This window comes from Ips typographus, linkage group LG11, assembly GCF_016097725.1.
Source record: "Ips typographus isolate SLU linkage group LG11, UJ_Ityp_2.0, whole genome shotgun sequence".
In the NCBI taxonomy this organism is placed as follows: domain Eukaryota; kingdom Metazoa; phylum Arthropoda; class Insecta; order Coleoptera; family Curculionidae; genus Ips; species Ips typographus.
Window position 1 is genome coordinate 7,420,950 of NC_138432.1, and position 25,728 is coordinate 7,446,677.

Sequence of the window (25,728 nt, forward strand, 5' to 3'; positions counted from 1 at the left end):
CAATGCGACCCTTTTTTGCATAGTTTTTCCTAACCCTTTCTCACCCCATAATAATGTACGCGGCACCCCCGGTGCATGTCTTCAGGGTGTTTTTTATTGTGTGCAGGTAACCCTTTCGACCCAGAATCTGACACCGCTCTGTGATGAAAAAAATAGACCAAACGAACTGTATCAAGATTCCTTTGGCTTCGATCCCGACAACGGAGGGAGATTTTCACGCATCAATTATAAATTGTAATTTTATATCTCGAATTGAAATTTAACGGTATATCTGTCAATATCTCAAAAACTATGATGCACAGTGTATACCCTATTCAATGATTTTTCTTTCAGGCTCCTTGTTTTAAATTCAAAAAGAACTAGTAAACTCAGTAGATGATGATTATTTCTCAATATACATTCATCAATATACAGATTCTTCCTGAATATATGAAGTACAAAACTAAACATTTTGGCACGTTTCATCTGAGATAAAGGATGTTAAAATTCAGGGTTTAGCTTCACCACATGAAATGTTGTCCAAAACAGGGTTTGGTACACTGTCTCAAAGTTTTACTTGTTGATAAGTAGAGATAATAATAATAAGTTGTTGCAAGATGTAATAACAACCCTGTATACTGGTGTAAGCTAGTATACAACAATTCTTAGAAACAACTATAATGATGAAAATCAGGTATTGTAATTTTCAACTAACCTAATAATTAAATTTCAGAGTCAAGAGTTTGGTTGTTATAGAGGATTACCACTGCATTGAATTCAACGAATCCCGTGCAGCTAACAAAAGCCCCGGAGGAACAAAAGACCCATTATCCGAAACAAGTTCCCCGTAAAAAATATTCATTCCTACGAAATTATATAAGCTACCTACGGAAGCAGCATCCCTTTTTCCCTGCGACCTTTTTCCTCGGGAATAAATTATGTCTGTCAGTGCGTGCGACCTCGTTTCAGATATTTTGTTTCAATCGGGATGCAGATGATGAATGTTTAACCCCCCTTTTCACAACAGTAGGGTTCACCTCACAACGTGTAATCTTTAGTTATATTAATGGTGTTGGTTTACTAGCATCACTAATTTTATTCACTACAGCTCAAAGTTTCTAGTGATCAAACTTGGAAAGTAAGTGCTAATCTTGTTTAGTACATGTCCAGTAGTTAAAAGTTGTAAAGTATTCTTAACTAAACTAGCATTTCGGTTAAAAGGATGGAATACGACAATATTTTTGTAACCTTTTGTATCATCGGAAGAAAGTGAAGAATCTTCTGCTGTTCTGTTTTAAGATAATATCACCATCTTAACAAAATTAAAGTAAACTGCAAGCTAAACCACTTTATTAAATCTAAAAGTAAGAGGGCTCAGTGTTTCATATTTAGGTTGGAAAACAACGTATTCTCCTCTTGCATCCAAATGCCTGTTTCTTCCAAGTAATACCTACTCTTTCAATTTGTATTCATGTGAAAATCAATTAACAATATTAGACGTACCTACTTAAATTAAACTGTCACAAGCGATTCCATCTCGAACTCTCCGTATGCATCGTTATGGAACACAATGAAAAATCATTTGCGGTAGCAATTCGGGTGACAGCCTGTATAATCCATCTTCAGACCTCAATAGGATGAACGTTTTAATCCGGTCTTTGTTGATGTTTTATGCGATCTGGCTTGGTTGTATGGATTAAGTATTGTATTGAATCACACGTAATATTGATGATGTAGTTTGGATTTAGTACTTGTAGTTGGAATGCAGTCAAAATTATATTCGGTGCTTAATAAATTAGTTATTGAATTGCTTATGTTTACTGTTTAGTCTGGAATGAAATAAGTTTGTCATGTTCTGTAATCAATATAAAATCAATAGTTCAATAAGCCTTTTTACTTAACCTACCAAACATTCTGGTTGTATTGAACATCCACTACCCCCATTTTAAGAAAATATTTATGTTATTATTACAATTTTGCTGTAACTCTGTTTTTTTTTTTTCAAATAATTGCCCATCCCCAAGAAAAGCTCTCAAAGAATTCCGCCCAAACATCGAATTGGATATAGCATAAAGTCGCCTAATGGCGGTAATTCAGTGAAACCTTTTCCCTTCGAAGTTTTATGATTCTCCTGGTGGATTCCCTGAAGAGGGTCGGTTCGTTTCGCTCTGTGAATACTAACGAAGCTGGAACTCTGCTCCAAAGTAAAATATCACAAACCTAAAACGTTAGAGCGCGTGACCTACCGATTGATTTTATTTTATCTGCAGCTTTTCTATGTCTAGACTCTGTTCATATTGAAAGTAATAGTTTTTTTTTGCTTACCTGAAGTGCCTTATACTCTGGGGGTTTAGTGCAAAAATATTGGCGGGACGTCCGGTATCGATTAAACATTTATCAAAAAGTGGTGCCTTGGGCTACTGGAGGAAGCCATAAATAACCAAGAAGCCAAAGCAAAACCTCGAGAATCTATTAAAGAATTTTACACGGCCAATATATTTCAGTTCGAGTTCCGCCCTGGCTTGCAATAAACCTATTTCGGGGTACGAATATACGGTCATCTCGAGGGACCGAAACTGCCAGTTGTAAATTCCGAACGGCCATAAACTTGACATCCCCCTCCGTTTGAATCCTGCAAAGGCCATTTTGGAGGGTCCGGATAAACGTTTCCTGCAAGATAAGGACGCCATGTGTAGGATAATGGACTCGACGATCCGGCTCCCTCTTGGCAATTTGCAAAATCCTAGCAGGAAGGTCGATTTTCTTCCCTGCATGGTCACTATTACACGAAGCTCAAAATGGGTGACTATGCTGATAAGTTTTACTCGTTTTAACAGCATCTTTTTAAAACTATAATGTTTTGCAATTTTATTTAATGTAGCAAGTGACTTTAGCAACGGAATATCTCGCTTTTGAACATTTAAATTCATTAAGCATACTTTAATGCAGGAGTTATTAAAGACACCCAGTGCAAAAGTTAATTGACTTTTTACCATATTTCCCCACTTGTTTTTTAAGTTCTGAGGCTTGTACTATAGTTTATAGGGTTACCAAAAGTAAGGTGTAAGCCATAAAATCCAATAGTGATTAGTAACGATCTTAAAAATAGCTATTTATGTAACCAGTTATGAAAAGTTCGATTTTGTGTAACGAATGAATGTTTGTAGGGCGAGAGCAGCGAAGTCCTACAATTTGAATGAGTTACACAATAAGACATTTTCGAAACGTGTTGCATACATAATTTTTTCTAATTTTGACCAAAAAGCTGTGAAAACCATCTTTTAAAGTGATTTAACACAAATATTCACTTTCATACCACCTTGTATAAACTGTGACAACGACATGTTATGATGGATGTCGCCCATATGTTTCTACGGAAATGCATAAAAACAGGGAGTGATGAAATGAACTTTTCATAACTAGTTACATAAAGTGATACGTTTCGTAACTAGTTACGAAAAGTAAAACGTTTTGTCACTCTAATCAGTTTTGAAAAGTGTCACTTTATATGCCAAAATTAGAAAAAGAGAATTATGACACACATTTTGAACGGGTTACATAAAATATAGTTAGCATTTAACAAGGAATCATAACGTTTTTGATTGGCAAAGTTAGTGCAAAACTAACCTATTTGCATCCTGCTCTATCAAATGCCACGGAAACAGTATGGCAATGCACTGGTTTTGCATTAAACTTGCCAATCAAAATCGCCATCAGAAAATATGTATCATAGTATTATTGTATGTTTTTCAGGTAATTTGAGAATGCTGGACTACACACACTGTATAAATGCAGGAATATCTAAAAATTTGTGGAAGAATATCAAAATAATTTATATTGAAGAGAAAATATAAACTTTCTTGATGGTTGCGGGGGTAAATAGCTTCCAATACATCATTCACGGCACATAAAAAATGGTTCGTTGTTGGGAACATACGCGTACACTCCGGCGAAAAAGATAAAAATAATCAATAAGGAAAAAGCCCGGAGCAGAAAAGATCAAATGTAATGCATTTAAGTTATCTGCTGAGCTTTTAGGAGCTTACGGGACGTGTCGCATGCAAATTTCGCTCCATCAAGCTTTGCTCAAATACTTCGAAGGGTGTTGGAAGCTTATAAAAAAGAAATGCGGTCTCTGGAGGCACGATAAGGTCTGCGGATTATTTATGCGCTAGACGCAACATTCTAATGACTACACCACTTCCTTATTCTCATGCTGTGACCCTTTATCTCATCCCTGATCCCTTTTTTTTGACGCAGAAACTCTAACAATGGTTTGCATATTACTATCGAACCCTTTTCCGTTTATTCTACATAACGATCGGATTATACTAATCATTGGTTACAGGTAGATATTGATTGTGTTGTATTTTTTCACACGGCGATTGAAAGAAACTTTAGATTGGATGCTCTCGTCATGAGAAGAACGTGAATATGCAATACGCAAGGGGTAAGGGGCGCGTAAAATTGATAAACGAGCTTATGCTAATCCCAAAAATAAAAATGGCAAAAATTTCAAAATCCAGTTACAAAATTACGCCTTTATTGCATTGTTTTCGGTCTGGTGGCCAAGCGTGTAGTGTGGAACGGGGCTTTGTCAAATATTATGGGTAAACACGGGGGTCGAAGGGTGTGTCCTAAAGACAGTGATTTATGCTAACGGCTTGACCGATGGGCCCTTAATAATTGTAGAATATACCAGTGGACACAAAACGACCGACATTGCCATTAGGCCATCTGTAAACAGAATTAAATGATATTCAAAAAAATTCTATTGAATTGCAAAATATCAGAAAAGAAGAACTAACTTAAGTATTGTAAGTAAGACTGAAATCTAATGTATCTTCACAAAATTGTTATGATAATTTGAAATCAATTTCTTCAAGTCCTTTTAGTGTGAAGTAAACGATCTGTCTCAGCTATTCACTATTAAGAATTTTAAAAGTGACTATAGAGAAACTGGTAAGCAACTCTTTCCATATTTACATAAATCAATCCACAAAGTTATTCGTTTTCTAAGCTTGTCCTGACTCCCATATGAGAAATTAATTCTTCTACTTTAATATCGTATTTTTTTGGGAAAATACAGGATTCGAAAAATATATGAATTTCGAACTTACATTTTGATACTTAAAGGTATCAGAAATAGCTAATTTTTCCTAATGAAATTTTGTTTTTGTTCACTAAATCCAGAATCCTCAAGACTGATTAAGATTTGAACTTTGAACACATAGTTGGTGGAACCATTCATTTGATAATATCCTAAAGTAAACCCCAACATTGAAGCTTCTGTAGCTATTTGTGCAACACCTATTCTGTTTATAGTTATTAGTGTAACATTTTCTGCTTAATCAGCACAGGAAGAACACATTTGCTAAATTTTTTCTTCTTAGAAAAGAGGTACCTACTTCTTTTAAAAAAGCTTGGAAATTTCAATTATTCTAGATGAGTGCTACACTAAACTTCCCAAAAGCAGCACAAGTCAAGCTAATTCTTTGCTCTTCTTTCATCGTCAGCTATGATAACAGTGTCGTCCGCAAGTCGTAAATTGTTTAGTCTCCCACCGTTGTTGTAGTATTTTCTAAAAGAGTAAATAACTATTAATAAATTATATTTGTAGAATTTACCATTCAATAACATTGAACCAATTAGTATAACATGCTAACTTTATTATATGTATTACTTTTCAAGCTCACTGGATATTACACTTTAAATTAATTAACTCAGTTGTAGTCAGCAACTGATAATGTTTCCACCATTTTAGCAACTTAGTATTTGCTCTATTATTGTTATTTCTTGCTTTTTTATACTAAACTGAAAAGCTCTACGTACCTCAAATATTCGTAGTAGAGCTTCGACCCTCTTCGACCACAGTTTACCTACCGACCCAAAACAAAATCAAATTTTTTATTATTTAAATCTTTATCTGTCACGGGTCGTACCCGGGGGGCATCCAGGTAGTCAAATTCTCCTATCGTTCCGCTCCTAGCACAATATGTAACAATTGCGCCCCGTAAATTTGCATACCGAGTTTTACATTAAAAAAATTCCAGCTGTGTACCTGAACCCGGCGATTTCAAAAGGGTTTAATTCGAGTGCATTATAATGTTGTGGCACCTCCAAATGCGAACGTTACAGATGTTCGTAAAGATAACGAGCCCTTTGGATTTGTTATGTTATTTTTCAGGCCGGATTTTGATGTTATGTATTCGATATTCAATATGCAAATTGTATAATAACCTCTAGTTACCAAAGGGAATGATGCTTTATTTTTCTGACACAGATACAAAATAAACTCTGAAATTGGTGCACTAATCTAATATTGTCCATTAGACATTATTAGTCTTGTATTCAGTATACAATGTTTATTGATCATCATTATTTTACTCCCTAAATATGTCTTGTCTCATTTCTTATATGATGAACTTAACTAATTTGTCTGATAAAGTTGGGAATCACCCTGTATCTTCTACACATGTAACCACGTGTTCCAATTTCTAAAATTATTGTTTACAGTGTTTTAGTTTCTTGTTTCAATAATCTCCATAGTTAAAATTTGTATTTTACGAGAGTTCAGAAAATCTTACCTTGTTTTGCACCAATCAGTGTTAATGTTTGTTTAAAAAACACATTAAATACAGGTAACAAAAATAAAGATAATTAAAATGTCATAAATTATCCAGAGTGACTTTAACACTAGTTTTGCCCCTGCAGTCTATTAGGTTTCACAAGTGACTACACATGTAGTCCGTGCCCAAAAACCAGTTCATCTGGTGACCACTGTCCAGCCCAGCACGAGCTCATTGCATGTTAATTAAGCAGAACTGGAAACGTGTTTGTGTTTGTTCGCGATCACACCCCTGTCCAGCAACTGGCCAGACGCAAGTCCTTTGTGCTTTATTAAATGGACATCTAAAAAAGCGGTTACTGATTAGAACATCAAATCATCTATAAAGGAAATCAATTATTCAACTTTAGCCAGTTTTACTTTGAGCACAAAGCCGATGTGGGTGTGGGTGATTATTGATCCATATACGAGGTTAAAAAATTGAAGCAGCTCCGTAAGGAAAATGATGGATTACCTATTCGAGATGTCGAACGCAGCGAAAGACGTGAAACGAGCTGTTCACCTTTTATCTACAGAGTATTCAAAGTATTACTACCTGCCAGGTAATTTTGAAGCTTTATCAATGACAGAACTGCTTCCTCAAATATCTAAACTATGCTCATTTAACACAGTTACTTAATCAACATCCTGTATAATTCTAATTACATATAAGTTATAAAGAGCCAGCGTTGAAAGCGTCATCCATCAAGAACCAAACAGATTTGAAGTTGATGTGTGCACCCAGATTACTCAAAGCCCTTTCATACAGGTTTATTGGAAATTTCTCAATAACGTTGCAATATCTTCAACTAATAAGCCTGTTATTGGATCTATCTCGGAAATTTCGTCGGGTAATTTTTCAACAACGGCCGTTAAAAAATTGGGTAACGCCCGTCTATTCTATATTACCTGACACTAAAAGGAAAATCAATTCGAAAACATCAGAAACAGAGGCAACACGAGAACTACGTCGATGAATATATTGGTTGCCTGTAGCCTGGCTGAACCGAAGCCATTACGAACACGCTGGAAGCCCTAAAGTTTCCTGACGCAGCTCCATGTCCCGGAGCAAATCCGCAAGGCCGCCGGCTATTTTTGCAAATATGAAGTTTCTCCCCGGATCGTAAGGGAGTTTACGGGGGAGAAACGGAAGCCTTTGAATATTTAAGAGGCATGTATGTTCGTGGCAGCTAGTTTGCACGTCTTGCTTAAGTCGTAATAATAGGATTTTACTATGCCGCCGGAGATAGTTGGGAGCTTCTACATTATGTGATAAGAACTTAAAATACTGAAATGGCTTTGTGGTAAATTTTAATTTACTACGAGTTACAAAGACGCAGAGTTGGGTTGAAATTATGAAGATTTTCTTGGAAAAGGCTTAATTAAGATCATAAAGTTTCTAATTAGTATTTTGAACATTTTATAATAAAATGTTTTAGAGCGCACAAACTATTGGTATATTATGCACTACAATTCTTAATTAAACTATTATCTATCAAATTATGAAAAAGGGTAGGTACTTTCTAAAATGTTTTATAATATACATTATACAGTTAGAGTAATAGTTATTTTAATCAACATAAAAGAAATCACTTGGTTGTTGAATAGTTGCAGTAGAAAACTCTGGTCTATCAATGGAAAATAAAGATCTGCTTCTTCTTTGAAAAATTTGCAGAGGTTGAAGATTTCACTGATCACTAAATAATTCGATTTTCAACAGTTTTGCATGTAGTTTTTATCTTACTAAAAAAGGATTCTTCCTCAACTGTAGAATTTCCTACATACAAGTAGTTCCTAATGTATTTTCCTACAGTAGCATTTCCTCGTTCATTTGTCAATAAAGTCCTGGAGAAAAAACAGTGTTCACTCCATTACGGAGTGCTTTAATTTGAATAGAGTAATAAAAATTATATAGTACAAATTATTTTTCCCTTTTTCCTACTTAAACCTAAATATAGCGTTAGGTTTTTTTCAAACCACTGTAAAGATCAACTATTGGTATTCTATTATGAGTCTAAAGTTTACAATTTAAAAAGATGCTAAAATGTCACTCTTTTTGCTCAAACAGTGTGCTGGCATATAAATTGCATTTTGGCTTTGCTCTTCTTAAGTTTAAGATGTTTGATTTGTCACCAAAACGCCTCCAATCTGGGCAATAAAAGTGCATGTCACAAAGATATATTATCTATCAGTACATTAGTTTATGCAGCATTTATTACTCTAATTTTAGAAACCAATCCTCACTTGTATAAGGATTGATCTCTAAAATTGCTTTAAAAGAAAAATTAGTGATATAAATGGATGGTTACTATAACTAGTTTTTATTATAAATGCAACGTATAAATAAGTGTTCTTCGAACGCGTCCTGAACTTTCTTTTAAAGGCCAAACAAAATGTCTCACAATATCAAGTATAAATATGACAAAAAAACATGATTGGGTTATTACTCAATGTAAAACCAATAACTAAGAATCGTTATGGTGATTTTGGAAGAATCAAAAGTTTCAAACCACTTTTCATGTAGGTATTGTTAGAAACATTTGAGTACCTACTATTTTTATAAATCTGTGTTTCTAATACATGTAATTTAGATTAGGGATTAAGGAAAACAAACACAGAAAAGCTTGAGCTCTGCTGCAAAACTATCTTTCTAAAATATTGAACAATTTTAAGATAAAATTTTTACAAAAATGTTATTCACCAAAACGGCTGTGACCCTTCTATACCTGACATATTTCAGGTAAATTAAAACAAAAACTTGTTGTAAGTATAATAGTAATTCAGATCTAACACACATCGCCATTGCAAATTAAAATAAAATATCAGAACTTTAGAACCAAAGCCACCCTCCACCCTTAAAACTCACCCCATAATCCCACATCCACGTCCAATACACACGTATCGCACGTGCTAGGCCGGCCAGTGTCCCTTCGAGGCGTTTGAAGCGCACGCGCGTCACCCCCGATCGATGGAGGTTCGTAAGGGTGTGCAACGGTGCGTTTCGATTGGCCGGTGGGCGGGGTCATCCGCCGGGTAATTACCCTGGACCAGGGACCGCAAGAGGGGGTGGCGGGCGAACCAACGCGTGTGATAAATAACCCCCAACGACAACGAAACGCTCTCAATGTCGAGGATGATTAATTAGGGCGGCCGAAGGATCAGATGGTGCAGTCGCTGAGGGATAGCGTACAGGGTGTTTGGTGGTCCCTTTTTTCTGTTTGCTAAAGTGAACGATGAGACACGTTATTTAGGATGTCTAATTCGTAATCCCTTTATCCCTAATACGGTTCTAACAAGAAGTTTCATCCAAATTACGATAAAGTGAGTTTTCAGTTGACAAGATTAAAATTATTTAGCAGAATAATCTAAAGCCTTGCTTTCTACAAACTGGATTTTCAAACCAAAAATTCTGAAGAACTATTGTCGAGTAGGGTTTCCATAAACGGGTTTGCGAAAAAACGTTTGCATTACACCTTAAGATTGTGAAGGAATACCAAAAAGCACCTTCAGTTACAGATTGCAACAGTGATATTGTATTAAATTACCTTCTGTTAAAATTTGTATATGGAAACCTTGCATCAGTCAAGTTAGCTTCAAACCCTAATTGGCTTCCTTTTGATCTATCAATTAATACCTGCCAAATATAATTATTACTAATTGAGAGTTCCAGTTCCCGTTAGTTAGTTTAGGTACGACAATGTACTATACGGTATGATTTCAGTGTTTTATCGATCGGCCTTCAACAGCAGTTCCCCAAGAGGTGGCGCTGTACACTATAAATAGAATATAGACTGCTAAGCTAGAGCTTTTCAATTACAGTGTCCTTTAAGTACGACAACGTACTACAGTATCAGTCAGTTCAGGTAAAAAAAGTAAAATAAACTTAAGACAGGAGTGTAGGATATTGACAGTCAGTTAACTCTTCATTTAAAACTATCTGTGTTTATTTTTAGAACTACTTTAGTACTCACAGTAAAAAAGTAGCTAAAACGACATCAAAAACTTTCTTATAGAAAACTGTAGCAACCACAATGTGCTCAGTTCGGCGTCAAAACAAAGTAAGAAATTTAAAGAGATTTTAAAGAGCAATTTAGAGGCGAAAGCCGCGAAAGTGCAACGCGCGCCAACTTTTTCGAAAAAGAAATAGAAAGAAAAACGAAGTGTTTCCGACCCTGACCTAGCCCTACTACTGCAAGCGTACGCCGTAGCTGCTTCTCATTCATAATTAGCAAGACTTTTAAAAAGCGAGGCAAAATTCTCTCTGCCGTCTTAAGACGACGATAACTTTCATTTCTTTAGAGCGCGCCAGCTCAATTTCAAATTGTAATTTTAGTGAGTCGAAAACAGGCGCGCTTTTACACGCCGCGAAAGCTGGAAATAAGGGAGAAACGAGGAAATGTTTAGATTTTAGGTGTAAACAGAACTTTTTCTAACAAAGTACAAATTGACAAAGCATAAAATATACTTTTAATATTCAACCTAAATGAATACTAAAATTGCTAAACAGGTGTAGTTTAAACCAAGCCTATGTGATCATCCATCAAAAACTGTTAAATATAACTGACAGTAAAAGACAATACAAGCAAAATAAGCAATACAAACTTAATGTGATGAGTTAGTGCATCTTGCTTGTGTAAAAATATTCTCTTAAAATGTGCATTTGGGCCACTTCACCACAAAATAGTAAACACTAAATTGGGTGTTGACTGAAAGTAAGATAAACTTATTTGGTAACTTCTAACATTATTTGCTCTGTATATTAAGCATTTGCTTTGTTAAGCCACTTAATTACAAAAACAATTTACAAACAAAAACATATATAAATAACAAAGTATAAAAATATCACTTGAATATTATTAGAACTTACACAGACTAAACTGGTGGTGGCTGTCCCTGTTGAACAACACTTAAGTTCTTCAATGGAACATCAATTACTTGGTCTGTTGTTGTGCTCCATCCTTTTTGTTGTTCTGCATGCTGTTCTTCATTTGCCTTGCGTCTCTTGTACTCCTCCAACTCAAAGTAATATCTAAAATTGGTTAAAAATGTAAAAAAATTATAGGGTTTTCTAAGGGAGCAAAACCCTTGACCAATGAAAGTGTTTACCTTGGTGTAGTGATGCCAAAAAATGATGCCAGGTACTCTCCAAGGTAATCCAGAAAAGACAATGTTGAGGACCCGGCTGCCCAAGTTTTGTATAGCATCCAAGGACCCCATGCTAAGGTGGACTGCAAAGAATCAATATTAATAGCTCCGTCAGTAGTTGCTCTTATTGTTGTTGGTTATCCTAGCTACATATTTAAGTTAGTACTGCCTTTTATAGATCAAAAAAATTAAATTGGCTGGCCTTATCTTCCCAGTAAATTGTAGTGCCCTCTAACGTGTTAACGGTAAATTTAAACTAAAAGGCTTCCCTACCGTATCGACAACGTCCTGAGCAGGAGAGGAATCTTCCTCGTCAGTGCTGTATTCCTCTAGGATTCCGTCAGAAAATTCCAGGACGTTCTTGGGGGTTTTATCCTTGTACCGTATTAAAGCAGGATCGGGGTTTTCGCCGGAATAGTCTTCTGGTTTGACCAAAACCATTTTTAATCCAAATAAGTGTGAATTTCAAAGTTAAATAATTAAAAAACCTAGTGAACACACCTTTTGTGTTAAACGTCAGGGAGTCGTTTGTTTTTGTTTACTTTTTGAGGTTAACATTTGCTGTCGGACGTCATTTGTCAGTCAAATCGGGTTGCCACATATATGTCTATCCTTGTTGCGATCTATTAAGTGAAAAGAGGCCAACAATAGTACGATGTACAACGTTGCCAAATTTACTGCACTGTGGCTACTTTCCGGTACTACCGGATTTGACACCTGACAGGTGTTCCGTGGTAAAAAAGAGAAAAGAGAGGTAAACGAAATGGTACGACCTATTTGTGTGTACAATGCCACGAAATGAGAAATTTCCGAAATAATGAGTCTGATAACGGTGTTCATTTCGACAAGCAGCGTATCGGTAATCTGTAATATAATACAAATAGCAAATACCAAGTGATAAAAACAACCGTTATCTAATTAAAGTGTTAGTATGATTCATAATTTGGCACTTATTTTGGTACTAACTAGTTAGGTTTATAATAAAAAGTGAAATTAAAAACTTCCGGTAAGTTGACACCATTTACTATGTGAATTAAATCGCGGATATAACTGGAATGTTTTGCAATTAATTTAAATTTCTGTTATACGTTTAAAACGCAGTTTATTTTGTAGAGATGAGCAGCTCAACACTCAGTACCTTAGACCGAATCCAACTGGAAATAAAGGAGTCAATTCAAAGAGAAAAGGAGCTGAAAAGTATTTATTCTCATGGAAAACCAGACACTAACAGCCAGCAGGAAAGTCTGCCTAAACAATTAAAAGAACCACCTGTTATAGAAGTATGTAATGGACGTGGAAGCCCCACAAACACAAACTCAAAAAATGAGTCAAAAACCCTCCCATCATCTACTACAGTGCCCTCTAAACCAACCATGAATGGATTCAGGAGGTTTACTCAAAATGCCTCAGCTAAAGGAATGATGCACAAATTTCTTAAGTCAAGAGGGAAACTTACAAAATCTTCAATAAACACAAACCCTACTCAAAACAACTGGATATCAGATGCGGCATTTAAACCAGCCAAAATTACAGTAGAAAAGGGCAGTAAACCATTAAGAAATGGGTTTGTACCTGCAGAAGAAAAAATGAAGAGAGAATTGCAGGAGTTTCATCAAAGGGAAATGGAACTAAGGGAAGAGCGCAAAAAGAGCCAGCCTAATTTAATGGCTGCCCTTCAACTGGAGGAGGAAAATGAGTTTGAAAATATGGGCATGAGCCCATGGAATAGTGGGTTGAAACCTGCCAAATCCATGGCAAATTTGTACAGTAACAGTGATGAAGGATTTGAAGATAACAGTAGCTCAACTGGTGGCAGTTTGAAGCCTGCCAGGTCTTTGGCAGAGTTATGTGATCTATCTGATGAAGAAGGAGGTCTTCCTGGTAAGTCCATTTTGTTCATTTTTTTAAAGTATTTTACTTGATGGGACATTGATCTTCTAGGCACTCACTCCTTAATTATGCAGTTTGAGAATATGCAATTTAAAAATAGGCCTTCATCTCAATCTTCTCGCGGCTCTTCATACTCCAGAGAATTTTGAAAGAGTTTTAATTAGCTTTAAACCATAGGGACTTATTTGGTTTTAATATCTGAGTTTAACATAAAGATGTAAAGCCAAACAACCAAAAAAAAAAGTCATTAAATATTATGTAATTGTATTTAAATTCAAACTTTGAATCTTCATGATAAGCTTATCATTATTTTAGTAATACACTTAATTGTCCCACAACTCATGCTTAATAATAGAAAATCAATTTACACAAAGTTCTACTGAAATTTAGATATTTCAATGAAAATTTCACTTATAAAATTAGTCAGATAATGGAATAATCACAAAAAATTTGCTTTCAATTCATAAAATTAGTTTTCAGTATTTCAGAGTTCCGAGATTTCTGAAATCAATGCAGTGAAATATTTATTCTACTTCAATCTTTTTTATTAAAATAAGATTGGATTCTGTTGCATATAATTTACATTGGTGTTATAAAAAGTAATTTTCTAATTGTAATTAACCCATGTCCTGCATTTATTATAAATATGTAAACCATCGAATACGTTTTTCTGAATGTATGTGATAAGGTAATTGTTTTTTGTAAATTATATTATTTTTGGTATACTAATATTGCGATGATCTGTTTTTTTTTTTCACTACTTAGTACACATTATTTAACTTACTTGAAAAACTGATAAAAGTCCCCAAATTAATTTAATAAAATATGCATTGTGTTTTCAAGGGTGCTAAATGTTGGTCTAATTACCAATTCATTAATTTTATTAGGCTTTTCAGGTAAAATTGGTTACAAAGGGGACTTAACGCTGTGCATATGTGTATTAAATTTATGCTTATTGCGTCAACCATTTCCGAAATACAAGGCCATTCAAATGTTTTTTTGTAATTGTCACATTAAAATTAGTAGTCTGGTTTATACTGACTGATATGCTTTCATCAAAGAATTATTTGTTAATTTATTAATCTTATTATCGTACGTTCATCTGTTTGAAACAAAGAAACTCTAAATTTACCATCATATCACAAATTCCACAGGATTTTCCTATTCTTTCATATTTATTGCAGAGTTTATGTGTCTGACGTTTATTGATGTTATTAAAAGCCAATAAGTGATAATCTGTACCTATATGAATAGATTGTCATGTTTTGCCTTGCCAAACATTTTGTACAAGTTTAATTCATATTTATAGAATATTTACCACTTCAAACTGGGAACTGATTTTTTTTACTTCCATGTAATTAAGTTTTCAAAAGCTTCCTTATACAACTTGCCTTTAAATTGGGTGATATACGTAAAAATAGTTATGTAATTGAAAGTTCCTGTTAAGAATTGTGAATCAATATTTTTCTAAAGCTAGGCACTTTAAGTGATTTGACAATCAAAATGAAAACTTTTAACATGTTTTAGGATTTAAATAATAGCTTTAGTTGGCCACCTTGCATTTATAATACTTATCGTGTTAAGGTGTCTTTAAAACCGTCCTTTGAAATCGTGTACTTATGTCTAGTATTGTGAATCTTTAGGAAGCCGAACAGTATTTATTTTATTTATTATTTATTCAGTTGTATTACGATCAATAAAAACATCTCGAAGAAAAATCGTGTTTTTTTTTTGGCTACAGGAAACAATGTAGCTTCTTTATCAGTCAAGACAATGGAACAGAAATCACACTTCTTTCATTATTTAGCAGACAATGCTGCTTTCTTTGCATGTAAATATTGTTTATTGCCAAGTGAAAGAGGTGAAGGTGTGTGTTTTCTGAATTTTCGTGTCGGCACTCATAACATTGTTATATGATTGATTTCTGTGAAAATCCGTGGTTCTAGGTAAGAATAACACATTAGGAAATCCAGTAAAGGTTTTAAGGGGGTATTAAACATGTGGAAATGTGTTTTTTTAGGAGAGACTAGTCTCCTAAAGAAGCAATTTTTACTGTTATGACCTTTGATAGTCTATCTGTAAACGCTTTTTGGTTATTATCTACCCCAACAGATCTCGGTTGGATGGCAGGTGGCTTAAGGCAGGTCATGGTCTTTATTTTAACGATGGAAGAACAACATTCCAGTACACAGAAAAATTCAAGTAATTATTTATTCACGGTATTTTTTGATGTGAATGAACTTTGCAGTGAAAGTAGCTTCTTCTTAGAAAAAAATCATAGTCTAAGCGTCAAAAATTAGGTGGTCTGTTAGCTTTATATACAGGTGCAAATTAACCAGAAGAGAAGCCTTTTTCGTTATAAAACGAAAACTATGAAGGAATTTTCAAGGAAAGTCTTTGGCTTTAATTACGTGAAATTTTTTCCGTTTTTTTGCCACTGCAATCAGAATGTATTCACTTGTTTTCTCTGATAACATTTGGAAGGTCGAATGTCTCGGTTGAATCCGAAACGACCCAGTTTTTACCAACCGGTTATAAATACCATTCAATAATTTGCACTCGCCATACTTTTTGTCGGATGTGAAAAACGTTCTGCAATATAACAAATAATTAGATAATTTCTATTAAAATAGAGATGTATTATTACTTTTTGCAAGCATTTGTGTTTATCTAAATGCGAACTAAGCACTTATAGAAACTCTCAAGGTGAGAAAACAAAAGTGTATATAATATGTCAGTAGTTATTCTTATAAAAGTGCTAAAAATATTAATGTAGTACACGTTTTACCTGGAAAAAATCATACACGTTTTACCTGAAAAGAATTAGTATCTACTAATCTCAGCCGATGCCAAAACATTAAAACATCTTGTCCTCCAAATTTCACTTTTCAGTAATTTGGAAATATGTACTAAAAAAATGTAGAAAGGTATAATTGCCAATTACTGTGCAAAGAAACCAGAACATTCAAAAACAAATTATTCAAAACTATTTGACTGCCATTCTCACAATTTTCAGTCATAAATACCTACTATTTGCTGTCGCCTATTATGTTTGGAGCACACTGTATATTCAAGAGATAACTTAATTTAACTTCTATCCCCACTAATCAGTATTGATAATTTTTTTGCTTTTGCAATATTTACTATACTAATTAGTCCAAAAATGGACTATTACACATCAATTGTTCAAGATTACCTAAACGATAAAAATCTTTACACAAACATTTCATTTTCATCATTATATGTATGTAGATCAATAACGTGTACAATAATTATAGATTTCCAGTTATATTAGCTATAGGAAGGACATATATTCCAAGTATTTTCAAATAAAACCAAATAAAGATGGTGGTTTAATTGATGTTTAATTATTATAGCATAGACGTCAGTGTTACTACTATTGTATTTATTACAAACTAAAGTAACAATAATGTTCTAACCAGAGTCGTACTAACAATTTTTACAAAATATATTATTTTAACAGGTTTTCTCAATGGAAATTTGGTACTTTTGTAATGTCAGTGTACATCAAAAGTTCTAATAGTGTAGTGGACGACAAACCAATAATAAATTACTCGGTTGAACTATAATATCGTAAGCAAAACGCTAATTAGTTATTTTTCCTATAAACAGAATATAACTTAGGGTCAAAATTAATGGACGTTAATGGTCAAGGTTTTTGTAACAAAGTTTTTGCCTCTTTGACGTGGTGTATGTTAATCAAAACCGGTCCAATATGTAGACCATCAGTAGAATTTGATGTGCCAAGGAGAGTTACCTATAGATTGTTTCAGCATTTAAAATTCTCGACTGTGAAATATTAACTAAATTTTAGTGAATGTGTGCTACAAAACTATGGAGATTTTCTTGACGATCGTGTTGTTTTTGATGCAAATTCTAGATTTCGTAACAACACCTATTTTCAAATTTAGGTCCAGAAACCGAAAACAAATCTTGCCGCCCTTTAGGGATGATCTTTTGAGGATCAGCGCTTCGGAAGTGGCTAAAAAAATTCGTGAAGGAGAGGTACGTTTTTGATATAATTGATACCAGAAGAATTTATGATTAACAGTGCGGTATATTAGATTTCTAGTTTACAAATATGTGAAGCTTACATGAGACGTATTAAAGACGTGAATCCAGTTCTTAATGCAGTTGTAGAGGAGAGATTTAAGGCAGCTCGAAATGAAGCTAAATTAGTAGACAGTTATTTAAAAACTACCTCATTGTCTAACAAAGAACTTGAGAAAATTAAACCTTTATTAGGGGTACCGATTACGGTGAAAGAATGTTGTTCCGTCATGGGTAAATCTTTAACAATAATATTCCTAAAGTATCTAAATAAGAGAGATTTTAGGCATGAGTTTAAGTGTAGGTCTGAAAAGTAGATCTGGATTTAAAGCAGAAACAGATGGGGAATGCATAGCCAAACTCAGGACTAGCGGAGCCATTGTTCTCCTTATCTCAAACACTCCTGAACTGGCTTTCAGTTGGGAGACTTTTAATAATATAACCGGTTACACTAATAACCCTTATGATACAACCTGCACTGCTGGAGGATCTTCAGGAGGAGAAGTAAGTATTGCGTTATATTAAAAAAAAACAAAAGGTGATTTGGTTAGGCAGCCCTTTTAGGGTCGGGTGCCTCGCTAATTGGTGTTGGTTCAGATATAGCAGGATCTATAAGATTGCCTGCGATGTTCAATGGAGTGTTTGGGCATAAACCAACTCCAAGTAAGCTAACACAGTCACAGTAAGGTTGATTTGCTATGGGGAAGGCTTATTTTAGGGGTAATATCCATCAAAGGACATTGGCCTTTAGGGGTAGACGAAAAATTTACGGATTTTCTAGTCATAGGACCATTAGCTCGATATGCTATAGATCTAAAACTTATGATGAAGGTCATGTGCAGTGACAAATCTTGCACTGAACTAAAACTAAATAAAGAAGTATGCTAAATGCTAAGGCAACTTCAAACCAATACATTTTTTCTGGATTTGAAGGTGGACTTAAGTAAACTACGAGTGTACTATTTGGAGGAAATTAGAGGGTTTCTGACACTACCTAAAGTAACCCATGGAACTAAACAAGCTGTGAGACGTTCAGTGACATATTTAGTGAAAAACTGTAAAGCTACATTGATGGAAGATAAATTTCCAATTTTTAGACAAGCAGTTAGGGTGTGCTCATCGGAACTGTTTAATCTGAAAGACATACCAGATGCTCTCAAATGGGTAGATATTTATGATATATCAGATATTTATTACTAATGCGGATAGGTCAGTATGAGTTCCTTTACTTAAGACTGAACTCATACTGAACTCTTTTGCATGGCTTTAAACACATATAACAAAAATTGTTTTAGGAAAATGCCTTTTACCCTCTGGAACTTATTAGGGCGCTTTTTGGTAGATCAAACTTTACACTTAACTTGATGTACTCCTATTTGTTGCAAGTAATTTTTAAATATATTGTGAGCAATTACAGTAATGAAAATAATGACATGAAAAAGGAGGTTTTGGTAAGTTCATCCGCAATTGTTGACTGGGTTTCGTATTAAATTTGAAGTTTTTAGGACAAACTGGGTGCTGATGGAGTAATAATCTTCCCAGTTTCGCTTGGTCCTGCCCATAAACACAACCAAATGTACTTTAAGAATATTTACTCGTATTTGGTACTTGCAAACTCTTTGGGTTTGCCTTCGACTGCTGTACCTTGCGGATTCGATAAAAATGGAATGCCAATTGGGATACAGGTTTAAGCGTAATTTTGTTTGGAAACAACGTTCTAACAATTGCAACTGCTGTTAGGTAATGGCAACTCCTTATCAGGACAGACTGTGCTTGGCTGTGGCTGAAGAGCTTGAACGCTATTTTGGAGGTTGGATTCCTCCTCCAGAGAACTAGTCAAAAAACAATGAAATAGAGAAAATCCAGAAGAGAGTTTTTCTAGTCGTATATCAGAATCAATCAGGCAAGCGTTTCACTGATTGTTTGGTAGAGATTCTGTATAGTCAAAATAAGTAATGCACACTGTATATTCTTTTTATTTACGATTAGGAAATAAAATACACTGGGAGTGAAAAAGATAAAACAATGCTAAGTAAATAAACAATTTATTATTAACCGTACAAAATTCAGTAACAGGTTTTACAATCAAGTAAAAATACTTTAGTGTAGAGAACATTATTTAGTTAAGTTTTCATATGTTATAGTAACGCTACTTTCTCCTCCGCACAAAATTTCCTTATTGCTGATGGTATACAAATTGCTAGCTTGGTGATAAACTCTTATATAATTCAGCGAATACTCGCAGTTAACCAAAGGTAAACCAGACACAATTACATCAGTTTCAGTTGCAGAAAAGTGTAGCCAATTCTCATCTTTCAACAGTTCACCTTCGGCCGTACAAGATACGGTGCAATTTAATGCAATATGTAAGTTGAGTTCGAAAGAATTCTGCAAAGAGATTCGTAAGGTTGATGGTAAATTTGAAAAAAAAATGCTTACAGTTAAAGCAACTATGGTTCCTTGAGCAACAAACATGACCAAATCAGAGTCCAAAAAATCAATATCGGCGTAACTAGTAGCAAAACTTGTTCCTGCCCAAAATTCGTACCAAACACCTTTTGAAGGTGGTAAATAGACTTGAAGTCGTGTCCTGCCACTGCTAAGGGGATGAGCTACTATAATATTCTCGCCAATGGTGTACTGCCTGCCAAATAAATCAGTTTATTAAGGATAACTAAAGGTTTTGAGCTTCAATCCAGATACAAGGAGAATCTTTACCTTTCCATAGACAGTGTAGTATCGTTGCTGAAATAATCAAAATACATTGGTCTAACCACCGGTAGACTTGTATGAAACAAAGTGAATAAATAGTCCTGGATGAGGTTTCTTGTAGACATAGCTTGTTGGGCAATTCTGGTTGAATACAGCGTATTCAAATTGTTAGGGTCTCTAAATGGGGATCCTAAACGCATAAACTTACAATTTAAGTAAACAAGGTAAGTACTGGTTTTACCGGAAGAAACTCGAAAGTAAGGCATGACTGCTGCTGCTAAATACCAGCGCACGCACAATGTTTCGTGTAACTCTTTATCGTAAGTAGTAGTGTCTCCACAAACTGGAAAGCCTACCATTGGATTTCCTATACAATTTTATATAAATAAATTTAAAACAGAAAAACTATATTACTGGTAGTTATACCTGAAATACTGCTAAACAAAATTCTGTTCAAGTATGTATTGAAGTTAGTCCAAGAGGTTTCCAAGTTATCGGATATTTCTGGCTCGGAGCCACTATGAGTCTTAGTAGAAGATATAATTAAAGGATTGTCTTTAATAGAGCTCAGATATGTGTAGAGAGAAAAATTTTGATTCTCGCCATATAAATTGTGATTTTTCAAATGAGAGACACCGTTAGTATCTTTTAAGTTCCAAGGCAAAGTATACGTTATTTGTTTTTCTAACTCCTAAAATGCAGTAGTTTTAGTAATAAGTTTTTGAAAGGTGTTAAGTTAAACCTCGCTATAATAAAACAAGCCCGTCTTATCCACATTAACATAACTGTCGTCTTGAGGCCAATTGTCGTTTAGCACAAAACCACTAATATATTCTAGTCCCAATTTTGAATCAATCCATTCCACTAACGCTTCCATAAACTGAGCAGCAAGGGTGGTGTTTGAAAAATCTGGATAGGCTACACTGCTGCCCAAGTAAGTTCCATTATATATTTTGCCTGATGATTGATTTCGGTAAAGTATATTCAAGTTTTTCGCGGTGTTATAAAGTGGATTGTCGTCATTGATTACTATCTGTAAATTAAATAAACTGTGTAACAGCATCAAATTGCATGGTGAGTTATACTACACTTTGGCGTATCATTTAATATTTTGTATAAGTAGTTTCAACATACTTACGTGAGGAGGCAAGGAAAACAGAAATTTGGTTCCCGAATCTTGGAAAGTACTCAAAATATCCTGGAGTGCAGTAATATTGCCCGGTTCAACGGAAGAATTTTGTAAAGCCACAAACAAATTTTCATGGATACACTCGGTGCCGAAGAGAGATGTTGCATTTTCTTGGTAAATACTCAGGATTTCTCCAAGAATTGTACTGTTGCCTTTTCTGGTCATTTAGTTAAGGTTAAATTCACTCTAGCTACGGCATATTGTTTTAAACTAACCTGCAGTTGTGTGTACCTAAAGCCCATAAAGGCGGAGGTACAAAGTTTTCAGTTTGAATGTTGTAGAGATCGGCAGGAGTTGGTCCAAGAGACAACTCAACCTCCAACTTATTTCCCACTATCGTTCTTAAGATTACAATGTTTGAGGCAAGGATTTGGATTTCTAAAGGTCCATCGTGGCGAATAAGAATACCTGATGATGAGTCAAGACAAATTATACATACATTTGGTTCTAACTATTAACTTACCATGAAAAGAACCACCTTGATAAGCCCACAACACCGGTAAAGTATAGTGATCGTTCCTGTTTTTATAAATAACTTTCGTAAGGGTTGCGTTGCCCTGTAACTCAATACGATTCCTATCCAAACCAAAAAGAGCTTCACTAGACAATTCAAATCCCCATTCCCAGAACATATCTGATGCTATTAATGTGTGAGAAGATGTACTGAAAATAGTATCTCCTTTCTGGTCTGAAACGTTCACATTCAGCTTAGTGTCATCCAGGACTATTGTGTAATCCGTGTCGGTTAAATCCAAACTTTCCACAGCTTCCGAAGGGTCATGGATGATAAAAGATACTTGTTTGGTAGTTTTCTTTTGTATGGTTAGTTTGATTTCTGGTAGAGTTGTAGTGCCAACTGGAGATTTGTTTTGAGACGCCGAGTATGTTCCGTCGTCATTAAGATTATAGTAGTATCTGCAATGGAACTATTAACATTATTGTTGTTGCTTTCATGTGTTGAACATGCTTTGAGGGTAAATAGTGATGACATTGTTGGGTAGTTGAATTGAAGCAGCAGTTAACTTTTTCACATTCTTCTTCTGATATACCAGCATTGCCGCAGGGAAGTCTAAATCCTTCAATAATCAGACAAGTATAGGAATCAACTGTACTATCAGGTATGTTCCTAAAAAGCGATTTGTATTATTTTTGACAGTAATGAAAATGATAAGAAAATCGTACGCTGATAAAATGTAAAAGAAAGCCAAAGTGGGAATTAATGTGGCGAAAATCAATGCTACAATAATTCCTTTGGATAGCTTACTGCAGAGTATAGTCTTCCATGTCCTCCGCTTGACAAATCGCGGCTCAGTAACTGGATCGTCAAGATATTGATGTTCGTTTTCGATAAAAGTAGCCATAACAAACTAAAATTAATTTAAAATACACATTTTTGATCATTATTTATATCATATTAAATTACCTGTATAAATACATACCTCTAAACTTTACACACTAAACCTTCGTCATGGGAATTCACAAATTTGAAAGGAACTCCTTATTGTATATGTGTTTAGATCAACAAAAGCGACAGGATTATAAAAGCTTAAAAATCAAAATATAATGGAAATGATATCGTCCATGATAAAGAATTTGTTTATCTACTGCTGTTATTCCTGATAATCTGGACTTGAATAGAGTTCTCAATCACTGTAATAAGTGTTTTATCTTATCGGTTAATCGTAATGCGATACATCTTTGTAAGAAAATGACATATTATTTGAGAAAAACCCTTCTGTTATCAATATGTGTAGGCTCTAGTCCTTACAAACATTAAAATAGCGTTGACCATTTTGATTCCCAGAAGAAAAATAAAGATGATGTAATTATAAAAATTGTCATTTGACATTCTAGTAAAAAAATGTCGAAAATAAATGTCAAATGCATTCATCAACAGTTTACCACCTCTATTTCTTTTAACGTTATTTGTTGCCTCCTGCTACGTTTACGTACACTATTTTTGTTTCGGTGCGGTTAAAGTCTTGCATATTCGAGTGGCTTTCTTAATTGTTCTTTTTGTGTTATCACTCATGTTTCTGTGGTCTTTCTGTGCAACAATGTGGTCCTCAGTAGGACCAGTTCCAGCAGAATATAAGCTTACTAGGAACGAGCATGTCGCATTATCTAAAGCGAGGACTGATGACCAGAAAGACAGCATTATGGAACAGTTGCGCGATAAACGGAATTTGCTGTTGCATACTTGCACTTCTACTGGAAGTATTAGGTTGATTTTTACGGATTGAAATTTTTAATGGATTATTTTAATTTCTTTTAATGTAGATACTGTTTAACCTGCATGCATATCAAGCCAGATAGAACCCATCACTGTTCAACGTGTCAAAAATGTTTCCTTAAAATGGATCATCACTGCCCTTGGGTGAACAACTGCATAGGATTTTACAATTACAAGAATTTTTTATTGCTGCTCTTCTATACGTTTCTTTATTGTTTCTTTTATGTCAGCAGTTGTTTAAGGCATATCATATTGACGAATCACGGTTCTAACTTTAGCCAGGATCTCCCAATAACTATTGGGTAAGCGGTTAAAAGAGATGTGAACTATTTTAATGAAAACTTACAGATTTGGAGTGGCCGCTCTTATGGGTGTGGTCACTTTAGGATTTCTTTGCTATCATTTGCATTTGACCGGTAAAAACGAAACGACCACGGAAAATGTGCACCCACCAAATTTTGTAGAAGACGATTTAACGTTTGATCTGGGATTGTTTCATAATGTACTAGAAGTATTCGGAAACAAGTGGTATTTGTGGTTGTTGCCAGTATTTAGTTCTGCAGGTAATGGGCATATGTTTTTAGTAGAAAGAAGATAAACTTTTAGATATTAAATGTGTATTTTATTTCTTAGAAATGTGGTTTGATAAAAAAGTGAAACACAAAAACTATCTAAGTGCCATCTGGTGTCGAACGGGCAAACTATTTTTGACGTAAATTATTTTATTATTGGCCATTATTAGGGTTTTCGCACCCACCTATTTCATATTTGTAAATATATAGTATTTTCAGCGTTTTCATCCTAGCCCTCACTGTACCTCTTAATTGGTGTATTTTTCTTCTATGCGCACTCACACGGGTCTTCCCCTAACCATATGAAGATTTCATTTTCTTTTATGTGGAGTAGCAAAATCTTCAGAACCAAGATCACCCACGTATCTATTTAATAAAATATACTATTTTTACATTATAATTACCCAAATACTAAGCTAATTTTATTATTTACCTTTTGGTTGGGCAAGGCAAGTCTAAAGCAGCTTCCACAACACTTTATAGATCCTGTTTCTGAAGCAGTTAAGGTCTCTAACAAATGTTTGTCAAGCTTGCTAAAAATGTTTAAAGTGAAGAAAAGTTAATTCCACCTTATAAATAGACATTTTTAGCAGCAGTAGTAAATGAACCCTAGTTTATAGGGTGATTACAGTTGGTTTGGTTTAGATAACCACTGTTAACCACTTAATATAACAAAATAAGAAATTTGAAGAAGTAGTAGGTATTGACTCACCTTTCAAGCACTGATTCAACATTTGTGGCTAAAGTAGGTTGTTGGGTAGCCTCTGTTGAAATGTTATCAAAGTTGACTATAACTTCACTCCTAAAAATTTAAATAATATTAGACAAAACTAACTTTATCATCTAAGTAATAACATAACATAGGTAAGCATTATTAATATACATAAGTAGGCAACAATTCTGTTGTAAGTTAAAACACTGATACATACATCATCACCAAACTGCAAGGACTTCCTAATAGTCTCCAGGATTGGACACACATTGCCTGCCTTTCGTTTCTTGCAAATTTTATGGATTGGGTTGTTAATGACGACTCATTTGAATGCACCTCCAATGCTCCAGTGCTCCTTCCAGATAATTAAAATTGAATGTGGTGGTTGTTTCCTTTGCCAAGCCAAAGTTTGATTGGTTTGTTTACCACCACCCAGTGCAAGTTGCAACACTAATTAATAAACTTAAACAACCCTAAATTAAGTTTTTATTTCTTCTGTTTGTAGTTTTTGAATTTTTTAAAATTCCTAACCTCAAAATGTTGTTTAGATTGTTTAGCCGCCGACTGTCAGTTGGTTGAGAGTTAAGACTGTGTCCTATGTTGCCACGTCTTCCACGA

At 34.6% G+C, this 25,728-nt stretch overlaps 6 protein-coding genes and 3 long non-coding RNA genes across 13 annotated transcripts in view; 4 read left to right on the forward strand and 5 right to left on the reverse strand.

The window, feature by feature from the left end:
* LOC145735886 (uncharacterized) overlaps positions 1-1,555 on the forward strand; it is a 65,649-nt gene extending 64,094 nt beyond the window's left edge. Inside the window, exon 4 of the long non-coding RNA XR_014179776.1 lies at positions 713-1,555. This is a non-coding gene — a long non-coding RNA (uncharacterized LOC145735886). The remainder of the gene's footprint in view (positions 1-712) is intronic.
* A 303-nt stretch (positions 1,556-1,858) lies between these two features.
* On the reverse strand, positions 1,859-3,506 carry LOC145735887 (uncharacterized). Its single transcript, XR_014179777.1, has 2 exons — positions 2,305-3,506; positions 1,859-2,199 (listed from the first exon to the last, which is right to left on the reverse strand). It is a non-coding gene; the product is annotated as an uncharacterized LOC145735887 (long non-coding RNA).
* Positions 3,507-5,017: 1,511 nt separating this feature from the next.
* LOC145735883 (protein FAM177A1) lies at positions 5,018-12,275 on the reverse strand. Of its 3 annotated transcripts, none has more exons than XM_081990026.1 (4): positions 12,005-12,275; positions 11,693-11,814; positions 11,454-11,615; positions 5,018-5,560 (listed from the first exon to the last, which is right to left on the reverse strand). In XM_081990026.1, the coding sequence occupies exons 1-3, from the start codon at positions 12,170-12,172 to the stop codon at positions 11,459-11,461; spliced, it is 447 nt and encodes a 148-aa protein (XP_081846152.1). In that variant the 5' UTR covers positions 12,173-12,275; the 3' UTR covers positions 5,018-5,560; positions 11,454-11,458. The 3 variants fall into 3 exon arrangements, with proteins under 3 accessions (XP_081846152.1, XP_081846153.1, XP_081846151.1); XM_081990027.1 differs by lacking the exon at positions 5,018-5,560 and adding an exon at positions 10,097-10,220; XM_081990025.1 differs by lacking the exon at positions 5,018-5,560 and having other exon boundaries at positions 11,031-11,615; positions 12,005-12,274.
* LOC145735885 (uncharacterized) lies at positions 5,574-10,014 on the reverse strand. The gene is made up of 2 exons (XR_014179775.1): positions 9,453-10,014; positions 5,574-6,891 (listed from the first exon to the last, which is right to left on the reverse strand). It is a non-coding gene; the product is annotated as an uncharacterized LOC145735885 (long non-coding RNA).
* A 137-nt stretch (positions 12,276-12,412) lies between the features above and the next one.
* On the forward strand, positions 12,413-15,339 carry mdu (mitotic spindle positioning protein meduse). Its single transcript, XM_081990024.1, has 3 exons — positions 12,413-12,737; positions 12,845-13,612; positions 13,673-15,339. Exons 2-3 carry the CDS (start codon positions 12,847-12,849, stop codon positions 13,768-13,770), a joined length of 864 nt encoding a protein of 287 aa, XP_081846150.1. The 5' UTR covers positions 12,413-12,737; positions 12,845-12,846; the 3' UTR covers positions 13,771-15,339.
* Positions 15,340-17,177: 1,838 nt separating this feature from the next.
* On the forward strand, positions 17,178-19,747 carry LOC145735878 (fatty-acid amide hydrolase 2-B-like). Its single transcript, XM_081990015.1, has 9 exons — positions 17,178-17,647; positions 17,707-17,926; positions 17,979-18,196; positions 18,244-18,355; positions 18,411-18,571; positions 18,626-18,856; positions 18,988-19,143; positions 19,198-19,377; positions 19,433-19,747. The coding sequence occupies exons 1-9, from the start codon at positions 17,477-17,479 to the stop codon at positions 19,526-19,528; spliced, it is 1,545 nt and encodes a 514-aa protein (XP_081846141.1). The 5' UTR covers positions 17,178-17,476; the 3' UTR covers positions 19,529-19,747.
* On the reverse strand, positions 19,721-23,274 carry LOC145735876 (lysosomal alpha-glucosidase-like). Of its 2 annotated transcripts, none has more exons than XM_081990008.1 (12): positions 23,033-23,274; positions 22,776-22,960; positions 22,561-22,719; positions 22,057-22,508; positions 21,809-22,001; positions 21,543-21,750; positions 21,147-21,437; positions 20,831-21,095; positions 20,646-20,771; positions 20,411-20,594; positions 20,132-20,336; positions 19,721-20,080 (listed from the first exon to the last, which is right to left on the reverse strand). In XM_081990008.1, exons 2-12 carry the CDS (start codon positions 22,952-22,954, stop codon positions 19,808-19,810), a joined length of 2,535 nt encoding a protein of 844 aa, XP_081846134.1. In that variant the 5' UTR covers positions 22,955-22,960; positions 23,033-23,274; the 3' UTR covers positions 19,721-19,807. The 2 variants fall into 2 exon arrangements, with proteins under 2 accessions (XP_081846134.1, XP_081846133.1); XM_081990007.1 differs by having other exon boundaries at positions 23,017-23,274.
* A 49-nt stretch (positions 23,275-23,323) lies between these two features.
* Positions 23,324-24,621, forward strand: LOC145735881 (palmitoyltransferase ZDHHC20-A-like). The gene is made up of 4 exons (XM_081990023.1): positions 23,324-23,817; positions 23,874-24,128; positions 24,175-24,389; positions 24,460-24,621. Exons 1-4 carry the CDS (start codon positions 23,468-23,470, stop codon positions 24,540-24,542), a joined length of 903 nt encoding a protein of 300 aa, XP_081846149.1. The 5' UTR covers positions 23,324-23,467; the 3' UTR covers positions 24,543-24,621.
* LOC145735884 (uncharacterized) lies at positions 24,427-25,712 on the reverse strand. 2 transcript variants are annotated; one of them, XM_081990029.1, is made up of 4 exons: positions 25,328-25,712; positions 25,111-25,200; positions 24,832-24,931; positions 24,427-24,781 (listed from the first exon to the last, which is right to left on the reverse strand). In XM_081990029.1, the coding sequence occupies exons 1-4, from the start codon at positions 25,378-25,380 to the stop codon at positions 24,710-24,712; spliced, it is 315 nt and encodes a 104-aa protein (XP_081846155.1). In that variant the 5' UTR covers positions 25,381-25,712; the 3' UTR covers positions 24,427-24,709. The 2 variants fall into 2 exon arrangements, with proteins under 2 accessions (XP_081846155.1, XP_081846156.1); XM_081990030.1 differs by having other exon boundaries at positions 24,427-24,764; positions 25,328-25,706.
* Positions 25,713-25,728: the final 16 nt, after the last annotated feature.

Coding starts and splice junctions, on each gene's coding strand:
- LOC145735883 (XM_081990026.1), bottom strand. CDS start 12,172: ATGGTTTTGGTCAAACCAGAAGACTATTCCGGCGAAAACCCCGATCCT. Junction 11,815..12,004: donor CTCAGGACGTTGTCGATACG/GTAGGGAAGCCT, acceptor GATTCTTTGCAG/TCCACCTTAGCATGGGGTCC. Junction 11,616..11,692: donor TTTGGCATCACTACACCAAG/GTAAACACTTTC, acceptor AACCAATTTTAG/ATATTACTTTGAGTTGGAGG.
- mdu (XM_081990024.1), top strand. CDS start 12,847: ATGAGCAGCTCAACACTCAGTACCTTAGACCGAATCCAACTGGAAATA. Junction 13,613..13,672: donor TGAAGAAGGAGGTCTTCCTG/GTAAGTCCATTT, acceptor TTGATCTTCTAG/GCACTCACTCCTTAATTATG.
- LOC145735884 (XM_081990029.1), bottom strand. CDS start 25,380: ATGTGTGTCCAATCCTGGAGACTATTAGGAAGTCCTTGCAGTTTGGTG. Junction 25,201..25,327: donor CCTTGCAGTTTGGTGATGAT/GTATGTATCAGT, acceptor TTAAATTTTTAG/GAGTGAAGTTATAGTCAACT. Junction 24,932..25,110: donor GTTGAATCAGTGCTTGAAAG/GTGAGTCAATAC, acceptor AAACATTTTTAG/CAAGCTTGACAAACATTTGT.
- LOC145735881 (XM_081990023.1), top strand. CDS start 23,468: ATGTCAAATGCATTCATCAACAGTTTACCACCTCTATTTCTTTTAACG. Junction 23,818..23,873: donor ACTTCTACTGGAAGTATTAG/GTTGATTTTTAC, acceptor CTTTTAATGTAG/ATACTGTTTAACCTGCATGC. Junction 24,390..24,459: donor GCCAGTATTTAGTTCTGCAG/GTAATGGGCATA, acceptor TTTATTTCTTAG/AAATGTGGTTTGATAAAAAA.
- LOC145735878 (XM_081990015.1), top strand. CDS start 17,477: ATGGAGATTTTCTTGACGATCGTGTTGTTTTTGATGCAAATTCTAGAT. Junction 18,197..18,243: donor GAGGATCTTCAGGAGGAGAA/GTAAGTATTGCG, acceptor TGATTTGGTTAG/GCAGCCCTTTTAGGGTCGGG. Junction 18,857..18,987: donor TACCAGATGCTCTCAAATGG/GTAGATATTTAT, acceptor AAATTGTTTTAG/GAAAATGCCTTTTACCCTCT.
- LOC145735876 (XM_081990008.1), bottom strand. CDS start 22,954: ATGGCTACTTTTATCGAAAACGAACATCAATATCTTGACGATCCAGTT. Junction 22,002..22,056: donor TCAAGGTGGTTCTTTTCATG/GTAAGTTAATAG, acceptor ACTCATCATCAG/GTATTCTTATTCGCCACGAT. Junction 20,081..20,131: donor GAACCATAGTTGCTTTAACT/GTAAGCATTTTT, acceptor ATCTCTTTGCAG/AATTCTTTCGAACTCAACTT.